Genomic DNA, 24,047 nt, shown 5'->3' with positions numbered 1-24,047 from the left:
CATAGCCTGTGATTTAGAAGAAATCACAGCCTGTATAACCTTAATACTTGGCTACGTTCAAACTGGCAGCCATTTACCTTTGCCCATAAATCCAGCTTATTTAAGTCATCCTACCAGATCTCTACATTACCTTCAAATGACTATGGCTCTTCCCAGTTGTGCATCATTCGCAAATATTTTCCATCAAATCATTGTGGTACACACCACTGGTCACCTGCTTTCTGGACTCAACACTTCCATAAACCACGGACATCTGTCGATCAGCCACCAATGAACCTCTGTGAAATTCCTTTGCAAAGTCCAGTAGTATCACCGAGTAGGCATTGACTTTATCCATGTCCACTGTGATTCGAACACAAAATCTTATGGAGAATCTTTTCCTCATATGGAAAAGAAATTTATTTTGGTTCCGGGTATAATATTACACTTAACTGTTGCTGATCAGAAAATTAATTTTTTCCTTAAGAAAAATAGGAATTCTGAGTATTTCCTGACTACTATATTACTTACAAACGGAAAATTAAGTCCAAAAAGAAAATTAACTTATTATTTACTGCAAGGTAAAATCCACTTTGGCTGCAGTCGGCATGCAATAAAATTAATAAAGAGTTCCTGGTAATAAATTACGTTTTCAAAAAAAGAATGCTATTGTGTATACGATAGTTTAAGGTTTCCTTTAAATGAGGAAATTAATAAAGTGCAAAATGCCATTTGCTTTATTTTAACAAAAAAAAAGATAAAAGCAAATGACTGTCATTGTAATGAGACCAGAAACGCGATCCTAAAGTTTAAAGGACATTTTTCCTCACACATCACATTTTCATTAGAGAAATTAACGTAATTATATTCATAAAACCACGAAGGAACAATCTGATAAGAGTACAGCAGGTGGAAAAGGAAGAGGGATAGAACTACGACTATTCAACAAACACCAAAAGCTATGAAATAAGCATTTCGTGCCATTGAAACAAGGACATGAGGAAATAAGTAAAATTTATAAATCAAATATTCAGGAAGACGATGAGATTAAATACATCGCACATCCATAATTAGCCAGCAGTTCGATTCTAATAGCAGAAACGACGCACTAAAAACGTGGGTTTAATCAATGTCTTTACGCAGCTCCAAAAACAGACTAAGTTCATTGATTTTACTAGCCATAATGGAGAATTACTAAAAATGTGCTGGAGGAAGTGGGGTGAGGTTAAAACCACGACTTTACCTAGATATGTTTGCCGTGACGCAAACAAACTCAACGGAAGAGTGTTTGCTTAGGTATATTAAACGTGATGCAAGGCATTTACGGTGTATTTACTGAAGGCCTGCAAATGTTTATCGAATGGTTTAATATGACTTTTCATCTCCGTGAAAAATCTGCCATTTGTTCCGAGCCATAAAGCCAGCTCATTCATACTGCGAATATCAGCTTTGGCAGAAGGGAAGCCTGCACTTTATCATAACAGAAGCATTTGGCATCATTTTTAGTAGAATTTAAATCGTACGCATAACAATGAGTATTCACAGTTTATGGGATTGCGAGAAGTCAAAGATGTTGGCAATAATTCTGCGTCTATCCCTCCTGGCATATCCGTGTACCTGGTTCAAAGGGCATCGTCCAGCTGAAAATCTGGTTTTTAAATCCCGTCGTAATCACGAATTTTTCTAAACATTTTCGGTTGAATTTCACATCTCATTACGAGGCAGGTTCTATCCTGCCAGCAACTACGGTTTGCCAATCGTTAATCGGTCAGAGGACGCACGCAGCTGGAAGAGTTGTTTGACAGACAAAATTAAGATCTTACTTCCTTATTTGCAGAGAAAGAATAATCCCGTCTTCAGTCTGGAAATACATAGGAGCCTATCACAACTTACAGAATCCTTGACAAATAACAATTACTGCCGAAAAAAAAGCAGTTCTGAGAATTGCTTTTTTCCCCGGAAGACTCGGGCATGTCGGAGGAAACCAGCCAGAATCGCTTAAGGATGCACAGAACAAGGTTACAATAGACAAACAGCAGATCACATTAAAAACACAGTACTGTCTGCTGATGGAAATACGAGCCAAAGTTCTTGAGTTCTACTTACAAAAAGGTTATATGCAAAAGGTATTTCAAGTAATACTATAGTACCTTTCCATATAACCTTTTCTAGTATTTCGAAAGAACAGAACTCGAAAAAAAGGGGTTCTCGTATAAAAAAAATCAATTTACTCCTGCACACAAAACTACAATTAGTCAAAGGTTTAGTGAGTGCGTGTAAACATTGGTTGCGTTCAAACGTGCATGAAGAACAAAGCATGGTCACTTTGGGAAAGATATGAGTGAGAGAAGACTAATAGAAGAATGGTTTCTACCTACATGGAACTGACATGCGGTACTTGGAGAAAAGGCTATGAAAAAAAGACGTTAAATAATATAGGGGGAAGTTGAAGTTACGTTGGAACAAATGGGTTATATGAAGAAAATATTACTGGAAACAAAGCCCTGTGTCAAAGTAGCTAAAGTTATGGAAAGAATGATTTCTATATTCTTTTAGAATTTACACAATTACGTAAGAGGTTAAGAAAAACTGAGGAAGAACTAGTTGGGATCAGGTCAAGTAGAACTTAACAGGATCAGCTTTTTTATGCTTTATGATAAACAGTTGAGAAATGGTGGGAACAATAATCTGTAAGCAAGTTTTCTTGATCTGGAAAAATACACTGTTGTGCTTTTTTCTAGATCAAGTGCTGCGAAGAGAAACGTTTTACAAGATGCTGCGATTATATGATGGTACAGGACATTATGTAGAGCAAATACAGTCTACAATAAGATGCGACGAGTAGTGAAACATCAGATGTTTGACATGGGCGCACACTACTTCCACTGTGGGCAATAATCTATATGGATCATATTCTGAAGAAAAGCGCCATGATAGGTAATATAAATTTGGGATATTCAACTTAGCTGTTTATTGTGCTCCTAAATAAATATAAGTCTTCAGGATTCTTTAAATAGCAATAAAAAATAAATGAAAATAGGCAGAAACGTGGAATGTATTCTCCATGGAGATACTACAGAACAAGTAAAACATTGTTTTCAGTTATTTACGCACATTTTTTAATGAAGAAGCCAATTAAATATAGACAACACAATACGCAAAGCTGGTATGGTGGTAAGTCAACCGAATAAGTTTTCATGGAAAGAGTAGACAAAACACTAAAACTAGCAGTGACAATATTTATACCAAATTTATAGATCCAAGTTTAATTATAAACAAAACACGATCGAAGACTCCAGATATGAGACTTCTTAGGAAAATTAGGGAAGTGAACAAATGCCATCAGAAGCACGCAAAAACATTGGAGATAATGTCAAGTTCTTTCCTAAGTTGGCATCAAAGAACGTGAAGCAAAGATAATTTAAGGGGTATAGTCGCTTAGAATGGGACAGGAACAATTAGCAAAACAGTGCGCGACAGAAAAGAGCCAGAGGAAGACCAAAATCTAGTTGATCTTAGTCTTCCACTGACACTTAAATTCTTGTAGGACCTACTACAACAGTTAGAGGTGCTCGCAAGTGCATGCATACACGCAAGTGTCAGATAACAATCAGGGATTCTGATCTAGAAACCAAACATGGTACTTTTTCAAGTTATTACTTCAGACCTCCTTTTAGGGGGTTGGCCCTTTCGTGCCTAACGATAAACTTTATTAAAAAAGGCATTCAAATACACTAATGGATCTGAACAAGCAATCTGCAGAAAATATGTGAAACATCAGCAATGACACTACCCTATAGGATTCTATCGATCCTGGACGTGATTTGATAGGCCTTTTCAAGAAAGGATAAATGAGTCAGGAGAGAAAACAGACAATGAGTTAGTATTATCTACCTCGACAATAAATCTAAATCTTAAATTTCTGAAGAAATTTACAGATTAAAAAGTTCTCATTCCAATTTTTAAGCTAAAGATTTATACGTGTAGCCACTATCCAATGGCAGTACTAAGGGAAAAATTCAGCTGAAAATAGATAGTGTACCTATGGAGGAAACTTTCAGATGGTATTTTGAGGGTATTTGTGTTGTGGTCATATGATTTTCCTTAATAAACAGAACAGATACGAGGTGACAGCCCATGTAAACATGCCAAAACATTTCCGTTGTACTTTTCCCATATTCTTTACAGAATATGTTAAGCGTATCCTGACACGAGTGAGGATAATTAACCCCCACGCCTCCAGGAAACCTCAATTAAAATCTGAATCAACTACGGGGAAAACAGGATGGATAAACCCCCTGTGGATTTACCCCAAGTTTCGCTTTGTTCTCAATTTCCGAATGGGTTACGGCATCATAAGATTATGCATGATCTGCGAGAACCGATTCGCGTACAAATTCGAAAGATTAGTTACTAAAATTCTGTTTTGTGGCTAGAAGTTAATATTTAAAGCAAATGTTCTTCGGATTTCTCACCGAATTCTATTTGTAGCGCAAAATACGTTACAGCACATGTAACAATCATTAAAAATTGTTATTCGATCTTTATTTTAATGTGAGAATTATTAATTCTCACATTAAAATATAAAAAATTTCGTGTGAAGTAGTTCAAGGTTCAAATTGTAAACATGAAATGAACCAACATGCGTCATAACTCGAAGTTATTTCAAGTAGTTTCCTTGTCGCGTATCTCTCCCTTAGCAATATCATTACGTGCATAATTAAGTAGAAGACATTTACGCCAACTGATTGGTGGGGGAATACTAACTGCTAGTCATTCAAAAATTACCAAAGTGATCGTATCGGGAACAGTTACGGGGTGGGGAGGGAGGGCAGCAAAAACGTTCTGGTCGTCCTAATTTTGTCGAAGAAATAAACGCAAAACAAATGTTAATACCGAATTAGCCAAAGGCAAAAACACACACAGAAGTTGATAAACTGTACTTCTCAAAGTTAATACTATTCAGTTGGAATTGTATTAAAAACAAACAAACTAGGTAATGATTTATCTGGAACCACAAAATTCCGAAGTATTACCTCAGAAATTACTGAAAAAATAATCAGAACATATCTTAAAATGGGCGATCTTCCCGTAAGTTCTTATAGGCTCCTATAGACAGACAGTTGTTACTAATTTAATCCTCCCTCCCCTAATTTAACTAAATATCCTCCCCTAACAAAGTTTTGGAGGGGTTGAAGACATTGAGAATTTGTTAGGTTTGCAAACCTAGTCCTACCACACCGATTTTCCAGAATACTGAAAATACTTTCTGCATTTCGAAAATACTTATACACATTTCCACATTCTGTACTCGTTTATTGTATTATTATTAGTATTATTATTAAGAAAGACCTCCAGGGAGTCAGAGACTCATCGAGGGAGGCCACATACTACACGCACACACACAAGCTATCATACTTATTCTTGAATTAATTCACACTACTTGCACTCAACATCCAATGGCAATCCATTACAATCACGCACCACCCTATGAGAGAAACATCTAGTCCTCATCCCATTCTTAACGGCCTTCATTCTCAGTTCCAAGGATGCCCTCTCGCCCTTTCCCTCACCCTTCATAAATTGAAAAATTTCCTAAATGGAAATCCTGTGCGATCCTTTGAGAAGTTTGTAAGTCTCAATCATATCTCCCCTCTGCTATTGTCTGCAAATTCTCAATCAGTCTCCATACGCATTATTCTTCAATCCTGATATCATTTCAACACTACTTTGTAGTCTCTCCAATATATCAGAATTGCAACGGAAACCAGGAGACCACAACTGCACGCAATATTCTAAGTGTGGTCTTATCGAGGCCTTCTAAAGAGGCAAAATAACATCCTTATCTTTTCGTTTCAGCATTGCAATTATCTTTTGAGTTGTATTTTGCAATCTTAGCCCATGAACTTCAACTTCCTATCTATTAACTCCAAGATCCCTAACCTCAGTTTCTTCTAGCTTAATCCCACCAATATAATACGACATTGGATATACCAAATATCAGACTTGAAATAGGCAAAGAAGTTTAATTCGAAACCAAATATTTTAAAATGGTTGTTTAATATTCTTAAGCTCAGAATGAGCTTCTGTAAGTTAAAATTAAAGAAAAAGGAAATAATCCAGCACACGTCTTATTCCTTTCGCTAGACTGTTTTCTTTTATGGAATTCGAAGACACAAAGCACAGAAATAGTAATCGAAACAAATTTATTATTACAACAACTCCGTACTTTTTCACATTATCTCCAAATTTTGGTCCCTCATGGATGGGGTCAAAGTTCTAAAGCTTGTTAATTATTATTATACAAACCTCCATGGAGTCAGACTCATCGTGGGAGGTCCACTGTTATACACACAGTTTATCATACTGTGCCTTAAATATATTCACTGTCTCTGCACACACCACACTCTCGGGCAAAGCATTCCAATCACTCACCACTCTCCATGCAAAAAACCTTTCTCCTCACTCCCTTGCTCACACCCTCCTTATACAGCTTCCAGGAATGACCTCTTGTTCTCCTGCTATCCTCACCCATTCTGTGCAAAACCTTCCCGACATTAATCTGGTAATAACCTCTTAACAGCTTATGTCTCAATCATATCCCCCTTCCTCCTATCCACCAGTTTCTGCAAATTGCATTTTGTCAATCTGTCTTCATACTCTACATTCCAGAGACCAGAAACCACCTTAGTCAATCGCCTCTGAACTTTCTCCAACGCAATTTCATCTTTTTGAAAACCAGGTGACCAGATCTGTGCACAGTAATCCATATGTGGCCTGATCAAAACCTTATACAAAGGAACCATAACATCCTTACTTCTACAGTCAATGTCCTCCGTATCATTCCCATTATCCGCTGTGTTGTCTTCACTATTTTAGTAACATGTCCCCGAAATTTTAGGTCCTTGTCTACAATCACGCCCAGATCTCTCATTTCCTCTATCTTTTCCAAGATATTTGCACCGATTGTGTACTTTACATCCCATCTCTACTTCCCAAATTTCAAAACCTTACACTTTGAAACATTGAATTGACATCCCCACTTATTTACCCATTCAGCCAGCGTATTGAAGTCCTCTTGCAAATCTACAGCATCCACACTACTCCTGATAGCTCTGCCCAACTTTGCATCATCTGCAAACAACTGCACATCACCATTCAGACCTCTCCAGATATCATTTACATAAAAATTAAACAGCAGTGGACCCAAAACAGACCCTTGAGGTACACCACTAGTAACTTTCCTCTTCTGGGATATCGCTCCTCCAGAGACAACTCGCTGATACCTATTAGACAGCCAATCTCCATTCCAGCGAACCAATTTACTGTTCAGCCCCATCCGTTCCAATTTAATTACCAGCTTGTCATGTGGTAATTTATCAAACGCCTTTGCGAAATCTAAATATACCACTGTATATGCAACACCCTTGTCACTTTATAAAAAGTAAACAGATTGCTAAAGCACGATTCTTCCATTAGTAAATCCATGCTGGCCGCCAAAGAGTATTTTTCTGTTGTCAACCCAATTCTGAATTTTATTCCTAACTAACTTCTCTAATACCTTGACCACAACTCCAGACAACAGACTCGTCTATAATTCAAAGGCTTACTCTTATCACCTCCCTTATGAATTGGAACAATTTTACCCTCTTTCCGCTCTTTCGGAACTAGACCCAGTGAGAGACTCATGTTGAAAAGTTATACAAAAGCTGTTAACTCTCTGGCACATTCCTTCAAGACACGGGGTGAAATAGCATCAAGTCCCACAGCCTTATTTACATCAAGTCTATTCAATTCCTCATATACCTCCTGTTCACTTACTAACAGTTCCTCCTCCTTTCAAGTTCTGCATGATGTCACATTCACAAGAATGAAACCCCTTTAGAAATTGCTCACTAAATATCTCAACTATATCCTCCGCAGCAATTATCATTCCTCCGTTTTCACCAATCAATCCCATCCTACCATAATCATTCTTTCTTCTACTGGCGACATATCGAAGAAACTCCTTAGGATTTTTTTTTTTTTTTTTTTTGGCTGCTTTAACTGCTGCTCATACATTTTTGCTACCCTTATCAAGCTAGTCACTCTCCTCGCCTGCTCTTTGTACTCCTCATGCAACTGGTTGTTATAAATACTCATTTTGTGTTTCTTCTAATACCTTCTTCCAGATTGCATATATTATCTCTTGATTCATCCATTTTACACCCACTCGATTTATTCTCTTGATCCTTGGAATACACTCTGATATTGCCTCCATCAAATAGTTCTTGAGTATGGCCCAAGCAGCATTGATAGCCTTTCCATCCAGTTCCTCTTTCCAATTTATTATCGCAAGCTGTTTCCTGAGCTTTTCGTAATTACCAGTCTTATAATTCCACGTATATCCCTTTCTAAAGACGTCCTCGAATGACTGGTCACCCTGCACGTGATCACTCTCACCAACTGGTGAGAGATTTGACACCTCATTTACGTAGGCTGTTCAATAAGTAATAAGACTATGTATACAGAAAACAGATTACCTTTAATTGTCATCATTTACATGGTCTTTTTCGAAGTAACTACCATGAGACGCGATGCATTTGTCCCAACGTTGCGTCCACTTCTTAAACACATGTGAGAGTCCGTTTTTGAGAGTTCTTTCAAAACCGCCTCCGCAGCTTTTACACATGCTTTGTTGCTTTCGAAATGGCGGCCTCTTAGTGGTTTCTTGAGCTGAGGAAACAGCCAGAAATCGCACGGTGCGAGAGCAGGACTGTATGGAGGGTGTGGTAGTCTGTTGTTCTTCAAAACGTCCACTACACAACCAGCAATATGTGGCCTTGCATTATCGTGGTGCAATAAGCCATTCTTCGGCAATGGACGCTTCCTTTTGACGTGCTTGATTATAATCGCTGCTGTGTTGATCATTGTCTCTGTGATGGACGTTGAAGGTTGTCTCACGTTCAAGATCTTCCACATTTTGCCTTCCTTCCTTAAAAGTTTTATGCCAGCGAAAAACACTTGCCCTCGACATTGCTTCATCGTGGAAAGCTTCGCGTATCATGTTAAAAGTGTCCGATGCCGATTTTTGCAAACGCACACAAAATTGAATCGCATAACGCTGTTCCAAGGACGCTTCCATTTCGAAGACTGGTCGCACCTCGTAGGCGCGCCGATGAGCAGTTGCGTTTAGTCACGTGACACTCTGGCACATCAGCCCGTATACGCCATCTATCAACCTCTTTTGTTAATACAGACAGCAACATTTCTTTATTCCACAGAAATTAAGTGACGAGTGCTTTCGCCACAGTAAAATTAGTTTTACTTATTGAACCCACGTATAACAACATCTGATGAGATCATCAAATCCAATACTCTTGATCCTCGTGTACCCTCCGTTACGTACTTCCTAAAGGTAATTTTCTTTCAAAAACTCCAAAAATTCATTTTCTTTACCTCCAGTCTATATTACCATAATTAAAGTCGCCCATCAAAAGAACCGGCAACTTGTCTTCAATAATGATCACCCATCATTTAAGATGACTTACGTTGAGTAAGAATAAAGTTGTGTGTAGAAATAATGAACTAGCACATGTAATTAATAAAAAAAACTAAACATAAAATACTTTTTCCTTATGTAAAACACATATTTCGAAGGCTTAAATATTGTATAGAAACGTCAAAAATATGCTGTTGCATTTAGCGTGAGTACATGTATTTTAGGTTAAAAAAAAATGTGCAAGAGGCAGATATACTACACGGACTTTGAATAGTCATAGGAAAAGCATACATGCCACCGCAACACTGCCACTGCTTAGTTTAGCAAACTAAACTGCCAAACATGAACAGCTTTAATAACAATTAAATATGTAACTAATACTTATAAAATGCTAACTATTCTGCGACTATTCGCTTAGCTGGTAAAGAACATTATTGGTCTGTAGATTGTGTGCGTGGTAGGGGAGAACCCTGCTGTCTCTTCATGAGAGTGGCGATCTCATCTACAGGTTCAACTTACACTAGCGAATGAAATTACTCGCAATCTTTCCAACAAAAAGGCATATTCGCTACCGATCGATAAGTCCTCCGTAGGTTCTAGGAGAGAAATTTCGAAGACGTGAACGTTGAAGTTACTGAGAATCGGAAAGGACCAGACAGCGTGCTTCAATATCTTATACAAGCTGCAGGTACATAAAAATAATAAGCAAAATGATAGTCGATTTGCCTCGAAGTTAAACGATTAGCAGCTTTTCTGCCATTTTCTAAACGTATACCAGTTTGACCAGGAGGGCATCAGCTCGCGGCGATTGCCCCAGTGTACCGAAAGTCAAAGTACACACTACCGGTTTGTAAACTATTTAAAAGGTCCTAATATGGTTTGTTTAGAAATTTACGACAGACGCAAGTCTATTATATGCCAAAGGCTTCAATTCGGCGACAGGAATTTATTTAATATGGATGCTTTATTTATTAGGACACCTTCTTGGCAATTCTCATAGAAGAGATGCAAGTTCTGTTCGCTATAAACTTGGTATTAACTAGGTCTACCTACTCACTGATGAGACCTCAATAAAGGTTGAAACCGATCTGGGTAGTGACCTCTCATAATGTAGAACTTAGCTCCAAGGAGCTAAGTTCACATTATGGGTAAATACCAAGAATAGTGATCTGACTTCATAATGAGTTGCCTCAGTTTGCACTACCAAATGAGTCAGGTGCTGCACTATCCAGGTATTTACTTACGCTTGGAATCGCTGAACTTTATATAGTTTCTATATTCGGCAAGAAATTCAAACAACTGAAGAAAATGAAAAATGTTACACATTCCGAGAGCCATTTAGCTCACTAAGGAAGCTTTTTCTCTTTTTTTCGGTGAAAAAGACCCGTGTTCGAATATCTTCGAAGATGCTAAGAATCTTTAAGGATATTTCAGTGCTCATCCAGTCTCATATCGGTAGCAGTACTTTTCAGACAGTCAAACCACCAACCAGATCATACATGCAATTTACGCCCTTATTATACTTAGTATTTGCTGTTGGTCGCCAAAATATGTTGACCGTTTTCGGAAGGGAAAAGCGGTAGAGGAAGAAATGTTCCCTTCCATGTGAAAAACAGCTAATTCACCCTCCCTTGTAATAAGATTGTTTTGAATCGGGCCAAGGACTAACATTAGCAAGACATTTATCGGAAAGAACTTGACGGTGGTAGTGGGAGTTTGTTCTGGGAAACTGGTTTTTCCTTTGTCAACACTGACACATGATCCGAACCAATCTAAGTGAGCTAAATGACAATGAAAGACGATTAGCGATCATTAAAGATTATATTTATTGGTAAAATCATGAACCGAAACATATACGTGACAAGTTGATATAGAAGCCTTTATTTACATTTGATAATTCTTCAGCAATCTTGATCTAAGCAGTTAGATCAAGATAGCTGAAGAAAAAACAAACTACCAAAATAATTGCTGGTTTATTTTTTATGTTGGACCCATATACGAGAGGTTGGCTGTTCAACCTATAGTACTTTAGTACAGTATATGGGTACTGGGATGAAAAAGAAGAAATTTCTTGATATTCGATTTGAAAACCTGTATTTTGTATTCCTTGGGAAATACCTCACGGGAAAACTGTTCCACAGTACAGCAGTAGCAGGGATGGAGGAGTGTTCCGATGGGTTTAGTACAGAGTGGGGGAATTACTGATGTTTCAGATGAGCATTTTCCATGAAGATATTTGTAGAATATACAAATTGCAGAGACTAAACGTCTATGTGAAAGTGGGGGCGTGAGTCGGTAAGAGATGGATCATTTATCAGTGTAATTGCTCTCCTCTGTATTCAGTCAAGCATTTTGAGGGAGCTTTTAGGAGTTCCACTCCAAATACGAGAACAGTATTCGATACCTGGGCGGATTTGTGATTTGTATAAGGTTAACAGCTATTTTGAAGTGAAGTAACGTCTTGAGCGAAAGAGAAAGTCTAGTTTTTTTGGAAACTGAGGATGCAATGGTTGTGATGTGTTTATGCCAGGAGAGGCCTGATGTCATGGTAATTCCAAGAAGAGATTATCTTGTCTGGGGATTTGAGTGTTATCAAAAATAACACTGGGGGAAAATGGTTCTTTCTTGTGGAAAATAAGACAGAACTGGGTTTTACTAGCGTTGAAGTTGACGAGAATCTGAGCCCTATCGGAGGATGTTTTGGAGGTCTGCGTTAAGGGAAGTTGTTGATGTTCTGTGGATTGTAGAATTGTGTAGGGTAAGGTTTGCCAAATGAAAGGGAGGAGTGCAATGTGTGTGCTGTCATCTGAAAAACTGTATTGGTTTGGAGGTTCAACTGAAGTAGGTCATTGATGTATAATAGGAAGAGGTTCAGTGAGAGAACTGAGCCTTGTGGGGATCCCAGCATTAGTTGGATAGTGGGAGGATAGAGAGCCATCTACCATTACACTTAGTGTGCGTCTAGACAGCAAGCTGGCAATCCATCTGAAGTAGTCCTGAAACAGTCCAAATGATGGAAGTTTGCTTAGTAAGCCTTTGTGCCAGACTCGGTCAAAGGCTTCAGAGATATCGAGTGCAACTACTTGAGATTCGCCAGATTTTTCCATGGTATATGTCCAGAGATGGGTGATATATGAGAGCAGGTCACCTGTTGATCGGCATCGGCGGAATCCGTACTGGTGGTCGCTTAATAGCTGGGTACCTTCGAAGTAAAGTAGTTGAGAATTGATGGTTTTCTCCACCACCTTAAATAGAATTAAGGTGAGCAAGATAGAGCAGTAGTTAGATGGCAGCGATTTGCCTCCTTTTTGGGAATGGGTTGAATATAGGCCAATTTCCAGGCTTTGGGATATATACTGGTGGAGTAAGATAGTGTGTACAGACAGCATAGGATAGGAGTCAGTTCTGCTGCACAGACCTTCAGGACAATTGGAGGAATGTCATCAGGGCCAGAAGCTTTTTTGTGTCTAATTTTGACAACAGGTTTATGATCTTGTTTGAGATATACTTGATCATGTTTATTAGACTGAACATTTGTTTTCCCCACAAATTCCTACAAAACAAATGTTCATTAGTCGGTTTCTTTGTTAGGCCTTTTCTGAAAATATAAAACTGCCTCTTCAGCTTCCATGGAATCTTTTTTCAATTCCTTATTTAGCAAACAATTTTTTTTAAATCATTCCTCCTGTTCCTCTGGAGGATAAATACATAGCGTGTCCATTAAGTAATGATACTATTATATCAAAACAAAAGAACTATATTTGGAATTGTCAATTACAGATTTAAAATAATCTCCCTCCCACTACACAACCTTGACATCCGTATAGGGGTTCAAAAGGCACGATGGAAGTCTTGGACGATCTCCTTCACTCTTGGTCACACCACGTTGGATGTCCTCAATGTCTCTGAAGCACTCCCCTATCGCGTAAAAAATCTCACCAGGAACACTTTGTGAGCAATTCCTACAAAGTCACCTATGGTCGTAAACGACTGAAGGGGAAAACCACGCCTAGGGCCTCAAAGGAACATAATCCGTTCCTATATTCGTACATGAGTCAATCACCCTAGGATATCCTTCACATCAGCGTGAGGTCGGTTGTAGATGCTGCACAACCAAAATCATATGAAACTACATGAAAATATCACACATGAATCTTCGGTTATATATTGGATCCGAACATGAAAGCAGAGTTGAAGATGAGGCAAGAGATGGAGTGCAGACGAAGTGAAATGAAAAGAATTAGACATACATGGAAGAGTGAAAAAGAGTGGAAGGAAAGATGGCCATGCGAAAGATGTAACAAATGATTACAGAGTGGCTTTCTATGGAGATTCCAGAGATGTAGTGAATGAGGAGGTGCATAAGGTTTGTTTTCCTGTTGGTAGAATGAGTAGTGATTGAAGCATTGGACATGAGGAATAAAGAGCGAAACAGTCGGTTGTAGTAGTAACAAATGATTTGTGGAACAAGGAAAATGCAAGATTGGATCTTAGGAGAGTAAAAGATAACAGTGTGATAGGAAAGGCAGTCAGTGTGTTGCCAAGGTATGATAGCGATGAATTGAGGAGACGAGCAAAGATTATGAATGATATGTTAGCACAGCTATGCGAGAAGAAAGGAGTGCATTTTGTAAATGTGTGGAATGTATTTGAGGGACGGATGGAATTGTATAAAGATTGGCTGCATTTAAATGGTTTTGGTGCCAGTCTGGTGGAGAGATTGTTGCTGGAAGGAGAGGTAATCACTGTAATGAATAGATTTGAGGTGGTGCGAGGTGATATGAAAGAGCAAAAGGGTAGGGAGAGGCTTGCAAATGGGGAGAGTCGGGATGGACGGGGAGACACTATGAAACATGGATGCTGGATTCAGAGACGAATGTGTGAGTGGACAAAAGGGGATCGAGATGGTCTGGGATGAAGTTCGAGTGTGAGGAAAGTTGTAGAATTGGTAGTAATATTAAATGGACTGGGGAAGGTATTGAAGAGTCACATCAGAGAAGTGATGTTAGTAGGAATTGAACCAGAAATGATTTCTTATGTTTGTTTACTGCGAAAAAGTATTCGAAATAAGGGGAACGAAATTGTCCCATTAATCGAGTTTATTCTTCCCAAAATTGTTGGTATAAGCGAGACATAGATGAGGATGACATCCTGACAGGAATAGAGATGAACGGATATATTTTTCGTGAAGACAGAGAAGGGAGGAGTTGATGGTAACAGATGAGTTGTGCCCATCTAAAGTTGGTTTGCAAGGTGCAAATAGTGGCCCCGGTTTTGAGGAAGTATGGTGTGAAGTAGAGGAACAGGATGAAATATTTTGTTGGGTGTTGCTATAGACCTGGTAATATGGAGGGCAATGAGAAGGAAACGTATAGACAAATTAGTCTGATTATCAAGAAATGAGTGATGATTATGGGCGACTTTAATTATGGTAATATAGACTAGAATCAAGAGACTGCATCTGGTAGCAAATAAAATGAATTCCTGGAGATTTTAAGAGTTGCCTCAGGCGGTACGTAGGAGTATACACGAGGATCAAGGGTATTGAATTTGATCATCAGATATTATAGAATGGGTGTCAAATCTTCCACCAGTTAGTGAGAGTGACCATGAAGTGATCACTTGCAGGATGACCAGTCATTCGAGGACGTCTGTGGGAATAAATTGCAAGGAGGAACTGGATGCTAAGGATATCAATGCTGCTTGGACCCTACTCCAAATATTTGGTGGATGAATCGAGAGGTAAGGTGTGCAATCTGAAGAAGGTATTAGGAAAGAAGCACAAAATGAGTAGTTATAACAACCAGTTGCATGAGAAGTACAAAGAGCAGTCGAGGAATGCGACTCGCTTCATAAGAATAGCAAGAGCGCAGTATGAGTAGCAGTTAGCTAATGCGGCCTAAAAAAAACCTAGATAATTTTTTCGATATGTGGCCAGTAGAAGAAAGAATGATTATTCTGGCACTGATGGCAATGGATTGGTGAAAATGGAGGAATGATAACCGCTGAAGAGGATGTAGTTTAGATATTTAATGAGCAATTTATTAAGGTATTTCATTATTGTGAATGTGACATCATGCAGAACTTGAATGCAGTAGAAAAGGAAGAACGATTAGTGAGCAGAAGTATGAGGAATTGAATAAACTTTATGTAAATAAGGCTTAGACCTTGATACAAATCACGGGTTTTGAGGGAATATTTCCTGGAGTTAACAGCTTTGACATATCTTTTTAACACGAGTCTTGCACTAGGCCAAGTTCTAAAAGGAATGGAAAGGATAAAATTGTTCCGATTCATAAGAGAGATATGACAAGACTAGGGCTTTGAATTATAGCCCAGTCTATGTATGGGGTTGTGGTTAAAGTTTAGAGGTTAGTTAGGACCAAGATTAAGAATTGGGTTGACAACAGAAAATTACTCTTTGGTGGCCAGCATGGGTTTGTTACAGGAAGATCGTGTTTTAGCAATCTGCTTACTTGCATACAGTGGTATATTTAGACTTTGTAAAGGTCTTTGATAAATTGCTTCACGACAAGCTGGTAATTAAATTGGAACGGATGGACTGAACAGTAGATTAGTTCGCCGGATTGGAAATTGGCTGTCTGATAAGTATCAGCGAGTTTATGGAGGAGTGATATCACAGAAGAGGAAAGTTACTAGTGGTGCACCCCAAGGGTCTGTTTTGGGTCCATTGCTGTTTAATTTTTATAATATCGGGAGGGGTCTGAATGGTGATATGCAGTTGCTTGCAGATGCAAAGCTGGGGAGAGCTATCTGGAGTAGAGTGGTTGCTGTGGCTTTGCAAGGGGAGTTGAATACACTGATTTAATGGGTAAATACGTAGGGATGTCAATCCAATGTTGCAAAGCGTAAAGTTTTCACATTTGAAAAGCAGAGTACACAATCGGTGGAAATATCTTCAAAGAGGTAGAGCAGTTGAGAGATGTGGGAGTGGCTATGGATAAGGACCGAAAGTTTTGGGGACATTAAAATTGTGTGGACAGGATAATGGGAATAATACGGAGGGCACCGACTTGAAGTAAGGATGTTATGGTTCACTCGTACAAGGCTTACTGTGAACAGATTCTGGTCACTTGGGGGTTTCAAAAAGATGTTTTGGAAAATATCCAGAGACGATTGACTAAAGATGGTTTTGGTCTGTGGAATGTTGAGTAGAAGAGAAAATACAATTTGCAGAAATTGGTGGATAGGAGCAGGGGATATGACAGACAATCTGTTAAGAAGTTATTACCACATTAATGTCAGGGAGGTTTTGCAAAGAATGGATGAAGGTAGGAGAGAACAAGAGGTCAATTCCTGGAATCTGTATAGGAAGGGTGTGAGGAGCAGGGGTTTTTTTTTTGCATGGAGAGTGGCGAGCGATTGGAATCTATTGCCCGCGAGTGTTGTGAACGTATTTAAGGCGCAGTATATGATGAACTATATAGCAGTGGGACCTCCCACGATAAGTCGTGACTTCATGGAAGTTTTAATAATATCAATATCGGACAAATCGTAAGTGCCGATCATACGTGCTATGAAACCAAAATGAACCATAAGCAAACAGAAACAATTACAAAAATTCATTATTTTAAATTACGAATATTTTTCACAGTGCTGCATATGAACCTCGAACCTGGCATTTTTAGAATTCACTCAATCTCATCTAATGACCAAATAATATTTTATGAAATGAAAATCGAATAAACAGGGGGAAAAAAAAGTTTATAAAAGTAAAATGTTTTTTTTTCGGAATTCTTATGTTTATTGAAGAATATTTGGTTTTTATGACCGTTTCATGCCATTTTTCTTAATACAAAAATGTGTAAAATCTTATTTCCAATGAAAATATGCTAAATCATTTTTTTCCCCTAAAAGGAGTTTATATAATAAAGCTTAATTACTTCAAATTTAGTAAGAATCTTAAGCAAAAAATTTGCTCCGCAAATAGCTTTTACGGCGCAAATTGCTTACAGTAAGCTTTCAATTAGTCCAATATAATGGAATGTAGCTGATGTTAAAATAGCTTGCATTTCGATTAATTTAAGATCGACAGTTCAAAATGTCACTGCCCGATTTATTTATTTATTTATTTTTTTTTTTAAATCAGTGTCGAGTCAATTTTCCAGTATAAAATATTTTTTTATAACACCTGATTTTAAAGTGCACTATTTTCATGCTCAGCTACATGATAGTTTATCTAAATGTCAGGCCTGGGTGCTCACAAAAAAAAAAAAAACCGAATAATTTTACTTCAGGCTCAAGAAAGTAGCACCGGTTCTGAGCAGACGACAATAGATAGAAGCCGATACATAAATTTGAAATCTCAGATCATTATGTATCTTTCAGTCTTGCATCAACAGATAGCGCCACTCTCCAAGCGTGTTAAAGTAGAGCTACTTTTCTTTAAGATGACATTCAGACAAACAATTGAGGGGGGGGTGAAATTAATCGGTATGGAACAGCATTTTATGCTTGATAAGTTTATAGTGCGTACACATTTTTCGATATAGCATTAAAACAATTTATAAGAATGCGTTGTATCGCAAATGAGGCCTTGTGGGGGGATTTTTTTTCCGATTTTTTTTCGAAGAAAGGCCATCAGGGTCAAGAAACTTTAGCATCCATTTTGGACAATTTCTTTGATCTTCCGGGGGGAGAGCAGGGCATTGGATGTTGCAATGCCCTGCTCTCCCCCCTTAATGCGACTTACATTAACGATACAGTAGAACTGAGAGTACAAAAACAGGAGCAGAACTGGACAAAGTTATGGTATTGGGTGTGATAATTTGCTTGCAACTATTCGAGCCTTGATACAGCAGAAAAGGGAGATATTTCGATGAAAACTAGCAGCTTCTCTTTAAAATGCTTGGTACCTTTCGTGGAGAATCTTGGCTTGGATAAGAACTAAAGCGAATGGGGAATAAATGTGTCCATACCTACATGGTTTGTTTCATGCGATGCATTTATGTCGCATTGAAACGAAAAGATTAATTTCAGTGTAAGAAGATTGAAGTCGGTAGGGAGAGAAGTTGAATTTATGAAAAGTGGGCGTGGTTTTGCAGACTGAAGCGGACATAACTGACGTAGGAATTGAAATTGTGAATATTTGTAGCCAGTGTAATTGTTTCTGTTTGGATTTTCATGGTCGTTTAAGGCGTGATGAAATACGGGACACCGAGTATGCTGTAAAAAGGCAAACATGTAGTTTCCCAACTCTTGCGCAAATCACTGCTTCCTTCCATACTTCCTTCAAGCACAATATCAATAAGATTATTCGCACCGATCCGAAATTTTACTATTCAGATTTCTTTCTGGAAGAAATTGGAAAAGACATAAAAGTTCTTTAAATTGAGTAAGTCCAGAGAGAAAGGAAACCAAAATTTCTTTGCCACGTACTTCTGCCTTGATCCCCCTTAAACCTTTGCTATGGCTAAAATGTAAGCTGCAAGACTTAAAATTAGAAACGCCATACTAGGTAGTTATTACCACTCGGAAATATTGGAGCACACGTGGCAAGATGTGTAACAAGTTGAATGTATTCTGACCTGCAAAGTTCACCATCAATTTTTCACTCCAAATCAAAATTTGACAAACTCATTTTACAATACTTATTACTGCTGTAGCTTAAGTTTTCAATAAATTATTTGCATTTAAAATATCACCATTCTTTTGTAGAAAGTCCTATATTTACGGTAATTAGCAGTTACAAAAACAGATTTTTGAAATTAAAAAAATTTTAGAAAATGTGACATGTCCAGGAAATTTTACGCATAAAATTAAATATTTACGGTAGTGAGTCAAATGTTACAAGATTTTAATTTGTGATAAACTTCCCATTGTTCATTGAACTTCTATGCATTTGTTTGGGCCATTCACTTATTTGGTTGCGTTAATTGTTATCACTAAAAAAAAAAAGCTTCATTTTTAACGAAAGCATTCTCACTGAAGACGAGAGTAGCTCGACAATAACTAACTAGCATAACACACAACACTACACATAAACGCCTACATTGAGATAGTGCAAACAGTTTGTAAGGACCAAAAAGGCAAAATTTCTGGCTCTTCCCATTTCGAAGCCGTAAAAATTGCTTATGCAAAGTTATACCACTATCATTAGCCAGATATTTCCCAACTCAGGAAAAAAACTCACAAAAATGAAATTTAAACGGCTTATATTTAATTTTACTGTTGCACATTACCAAGAAAAGTGCGTTAAGTCAAAAATCACAAGAAATTTTAATCTGGTTTCTAGTATTTCCAAATTATTCCTATAACAGACAACTTTCGATTATTTCTAAATATATTGAGGTAGGTTTAAGACAGAGGGGAAGTATGTGATTTTGCAAGTGATATTCAGGGAAAAAAATAAAATTTCTGGCTTCTAGCAAGAAAAATATAGATTTGGTAGTTCGACTCTCATCTTAGAAGCAGTGCTAAATGCTGCTACGAACTGGAAAACGTCATATTTTGATCTTAATTTAAAAACACGCGTTTGAAAAAAAATAAAGCAGTTTTAACAATCATGTAAAACAAAAATTTTCCTATAGTAAAGCATTTGCATCCTTCTATACCAATGTACTAGAAAAATATCTCCGTTCGTTAACAACCGCTAGTCAAGCATCCATGAAGCTCTGTTAGCGACTACACTTACCGCCCATGTACCTGGACAGCCAATATGGTTTCCTCCTTACACTCAGTACATTACTGAGTGTGTGTGCACGTGGAATGGGCACAATTTCTTCCTCTGAAGATCGAGAAAAATCCGTACCCACTTACACCTACTAACTAAAAAAAGGTTTCCGATCAATGAGAAACGTCCGTACTCTGCGACCTCCACTGTACGGAAAATGCCAGACGTAAGTAGGCCATATCGCCATTCTAAAAAAGCGCATATCTTACCTTCAGCTATGCGAAGACCATTTCTTTCACACACTGTAAGACGTCCATCCTTTATTTGTTAGTCCTTGTTTTGTCTAGATGTCGAACATGCATATTTGCTACGTGAATTACGTGAATACCAAAAGAGAGCGTAAGTTATCAGTTCTCAATCCATCTCTCGAACCTTCCACTAGAGGTCTCGTAACCTAGGAAACGGTTGTCATGACACAGAGTCGCCAGACGTCAGTGTAGCTCAGTCACGGTCATGCAAAGGAAAACGATTGCTAATGAGCCTCTCCGCGTTCGAGGAGCGTTGCCCTTTGCGTCATTTTCGCGTTCTCGCCCTTCCAAAAGAAATCAAGTCTTTGTTTAAGACATACTCGAGCTCATTGCCCATATACATACTAAGCTTATAAACTATACCACCCATGAAGTTGGAATTGCTGCTTTAGTCACAAAAAAAGAGCTAATTTTCTTAGCGGGGATGTTATGCATTTTGAAGATTTTTCGCGTGAAATTGTGCCATCTCAGCCACACGCTGTTGTCATAATTTTACGTTACTGTGAACGAGTCCTGTTTGGAGCTCCACTCTTTTGTCTCGTTTTCTTGAGGTATCATCAATCAACGTCATTTCTAGGAAACGTTTTGATACCGCCAGTCTAATAAATAACCATTTGTATCAGCCATTCTTCCGCTTTTTCATCAATCAATGATTATACCTACAGAATTACAGTTGTAGAATTAACTCATTTATTGTTTGTCTCTGCAGGTGGACAACTTCATTCATAAAGCTACTTATAGTGCAAAGCCCTAAAATAGTTTATAGTTAATCATAATTACACTTCCCTTCTCAGCTAATTTATTCACATTGAATAAACGTGGGCTTTATTCAAACCCCCTTCTATCGTCGAAATAATTCTGCGAGTTAGAGAAGCGTGGTTTTTTTTTTTTTTAAATAGTATTTTGGCATCTGAGGCATATATTCCTGCAGACCGTAAAATCCACATCCTCAACGACCGATCAAAACCGTGCAAATACTTCGAATATGATTTTAACTATTAAAATTTTAATTTTATAAATTACATTGTTAGAATAAAATTTTAAGCGGATGTTCATTCTTAAAAAAAATTTAGAAAGAATCACTTACCCAAAAGCAAACATCTCTTTTACCATGGTAGCTCCGAGAATATGAGCGAATAAATATGCCATCAATAAGAATCTGGTTCAAATGTAAACGATTTGATGATACCTGTAAACAGAAATCAAACGTTTATTCAGTTTGTTAGTAGCAAGCAGACTGATGGCTTTATTATATGCATAATCTTTTAGGAAAATCATCGGAAACTAATTTAGCTAAACTATGAATTCATGAAGTATGTGGATAGACGTACGAGGCATCCACACTCAGTGAGTATCTGGATTGTCTCTCCCCATTCATATCTCTCTCATAGACTGAAAAAAATTCACTTTAAAACGTCAACTTGATACGTTAAGCGGATGAGAATTGACCAGATTGCTTCCAAAAACACTTAACTACGATTTTTAAAAAAAAATCGGTGATTTCACATTCAAGCAAAACTAAGGAGATAATGCTTTAAAATATGACAGAGTCAGAGGCTTAAAAATGAACGTGGAAGCATTAAAGATGCGTTATCATTAAGTGTAAACGTAACTTTGACCTTCTAACTACACGCATCAGTTTTTCTAGCCCCTGAAGGCACGCTCATTTCTATCACACTTTCCTGATTCAACGACCTTTAGTTGTGTAGTGAAATTACTCCAAACACTTCCGTATTGGATGTAAGCTATTACTGTCGCTTTGTAAGACAGCATATGACGCAAGAATTTCTTAAGGGTGTTTACGTAATATACAGACCAATGTTTTCCCAAACAAAGTGAGAAGTTTGTTAGTAAGAGGGGAATTATAGTTATACCTGAGAGCAAAAATATGATTTTGGTGATCAGCAAAAGTAATGCTCACCAATGAAAATAACATATTGGAACAAAGTCGTATTCCAGAACAGATTGGAATAAGTAAAAAATTCTACAGTGCAACAGTTTATACAGTAAGAAAACCTAATTCTACTTCGAAGTAACACTTTCAAGAAATACGTGGGTGAAACTGGGAATTCGTTATAATTACCAAGTAAAGATTAATAACAAAACCCAGTCTGAAAAGCACCAAAAACTCATCTCTCATTCAGGTAACTAGGGGGATGGAGTTGTGAAGTCTGAACCTTCAAGCCAGAAGACGTTAAAATTAAGATGCAACTAGATCGGCCTATTTGATAAGATAAATTGCTTGCCTGTAGGAATTAAGGATCAAAATGGAACATTCAATCATTTTCTTCTTTCATTTCTCTAAGCTGGGTGCCTTATCGCCTCTCCATGGTAACGGAGAAGCAAACGCAGTATATTACCTTTAATAATTTTCGGTGTTGCTATGGTCACAGAAACAAATACAAACATAAGAGTGAAAGGATGAAAATTACTTTATGCATGGACTTGTGACAACTGGTTTTACAGAAAAGATTCAAATGCATTTAGTGAGAAGCTGGCAATGAAGGCCATCATGTAAGTTATGAAAAGGCACAAGTGATTTTTATGTAAATTGACTCCAGTGAACAAACTGTCCCCCTCCCCAATCTTTTGAGTGCAGAAGTTTGAAGTGGCGGTGAACATCTCATTCGGTTTTTGCATTAACTGTGTCATCAACCTTTGCTAAAGAACTCCCAGTTTTTCTTCAATGTGCTTCAGTGGCGCAGCTGGAAGAACCACATAACATGACGTCCCCGCAAAAGACCATAGTTAGAATCCCGTCTAGGATGGGTTTATTCTTCAGGTTAGCTGGCCAGAGAACACACGCAATAACAGACAAAGATTTGATGCAGACGGTAGATCGAAAGTGGCCGCGATGAGTGTTGAGACTCCAGGAAGGATTCATGTAATAATATTAACTGCAATGCTTTTTTGGCCTGGAAAACAGGCAAGATTTCTTATACAAAACACCTGTTGTCAAGATTCATCGAAGGATTGTTAGAAAATCATCCAGTCGTGGATGTTGTAAGAGAAAGCATATTGCATAGTTTAGGCAACCTGCTTTCTACGCATTCAAGTCAATGATACTCAAACGAAATCATGGCAAGTGTATGAGGGAAAAACTAAAGATGATCAGATGTGGAACTGTTGTCGAAGCAGGCAGTTCACGAAACAGGTGGAGTGTTTTGAAAGAGCATGGACAAAGCAAGCCAGGAAATATCTCCGAATGATGAACATCGAATTCAAACAGATGAGTCAGTTATAACTTGAGTTTGTGATCATTTTACACAAAAACATGTTTCATCTACAGATTGAGATTTCTGTACCTCATTCAACAACACAAAATATGAATTTCCTGAACGTTCATATTGGAATACAAGATACTTGTACTTCAAGACTCTTCTCAAAGACGTCGCCATTCTTTGCATAAGCTATGTAGTAAATAAACTGTATACGCGGTTAAGCCTAATCTCGCTATTGTGGCAGTGTATGTAGGCTGCTTTATAGAGTATTTTTAAATTGAAAAATGTATGTATGTAATACTCAGATTGTTATTCAAAGCTACGTGTATAAATTTTTTTAATGGTATTTTTGATTTGTTTATTGATATAGCATAAGTATGGAATCGTTAAGCCTAATCTCGCTATCTTTATAGGGCAATGTTACA

General features: G+C 37.8%; 1 protein-coding gene across 1 annotated transcript in view; it reads right to left on the bottom strand.

Moving 5' to 3' along the window:
- LOC150092326 (uncharacterized) overlaps positions 1-24,047 on the bottom strand; it is a 279,626-nt gene that overhangs the window by 231,514 nt on the left and 24,065 nt on the right. The window contains exon 2 of the mRNA XM_090414847.1: positions 21,489-21,590. Within this exon, the coding sequence (XP_090270973.1) occupies positions 21,489-21,550 (62 nt within the window). The 5' untranslated portion in view covers positions 21,551-21,590. The remainder of the gene's footprint in view (positions 1-21,488; positions 21,591-24,047) is intronic.

Source organism: Typopeltis vanoorti, chromosome 26, assembly GCF_054136105.1.
Source record: "Typopeltis vanoorti isolate ZY-2024b chromosome 26, IOZ_Tvanoo_1.0, whole genome shotgun sequence".
In the NCBI taxonomy this organism is placed as follows: domain Eukaryota; kingdom Metazoa; phylum Arthropoda; class Arachnida; order Uropygi; family Thelyphonidae; genus Typopeltis; species Typopeltis vanoorti.
Note: the sequence above shows the minus strand (reverse complement) of the source record. Positions and strands in the feature narration are given on the sequence as shown.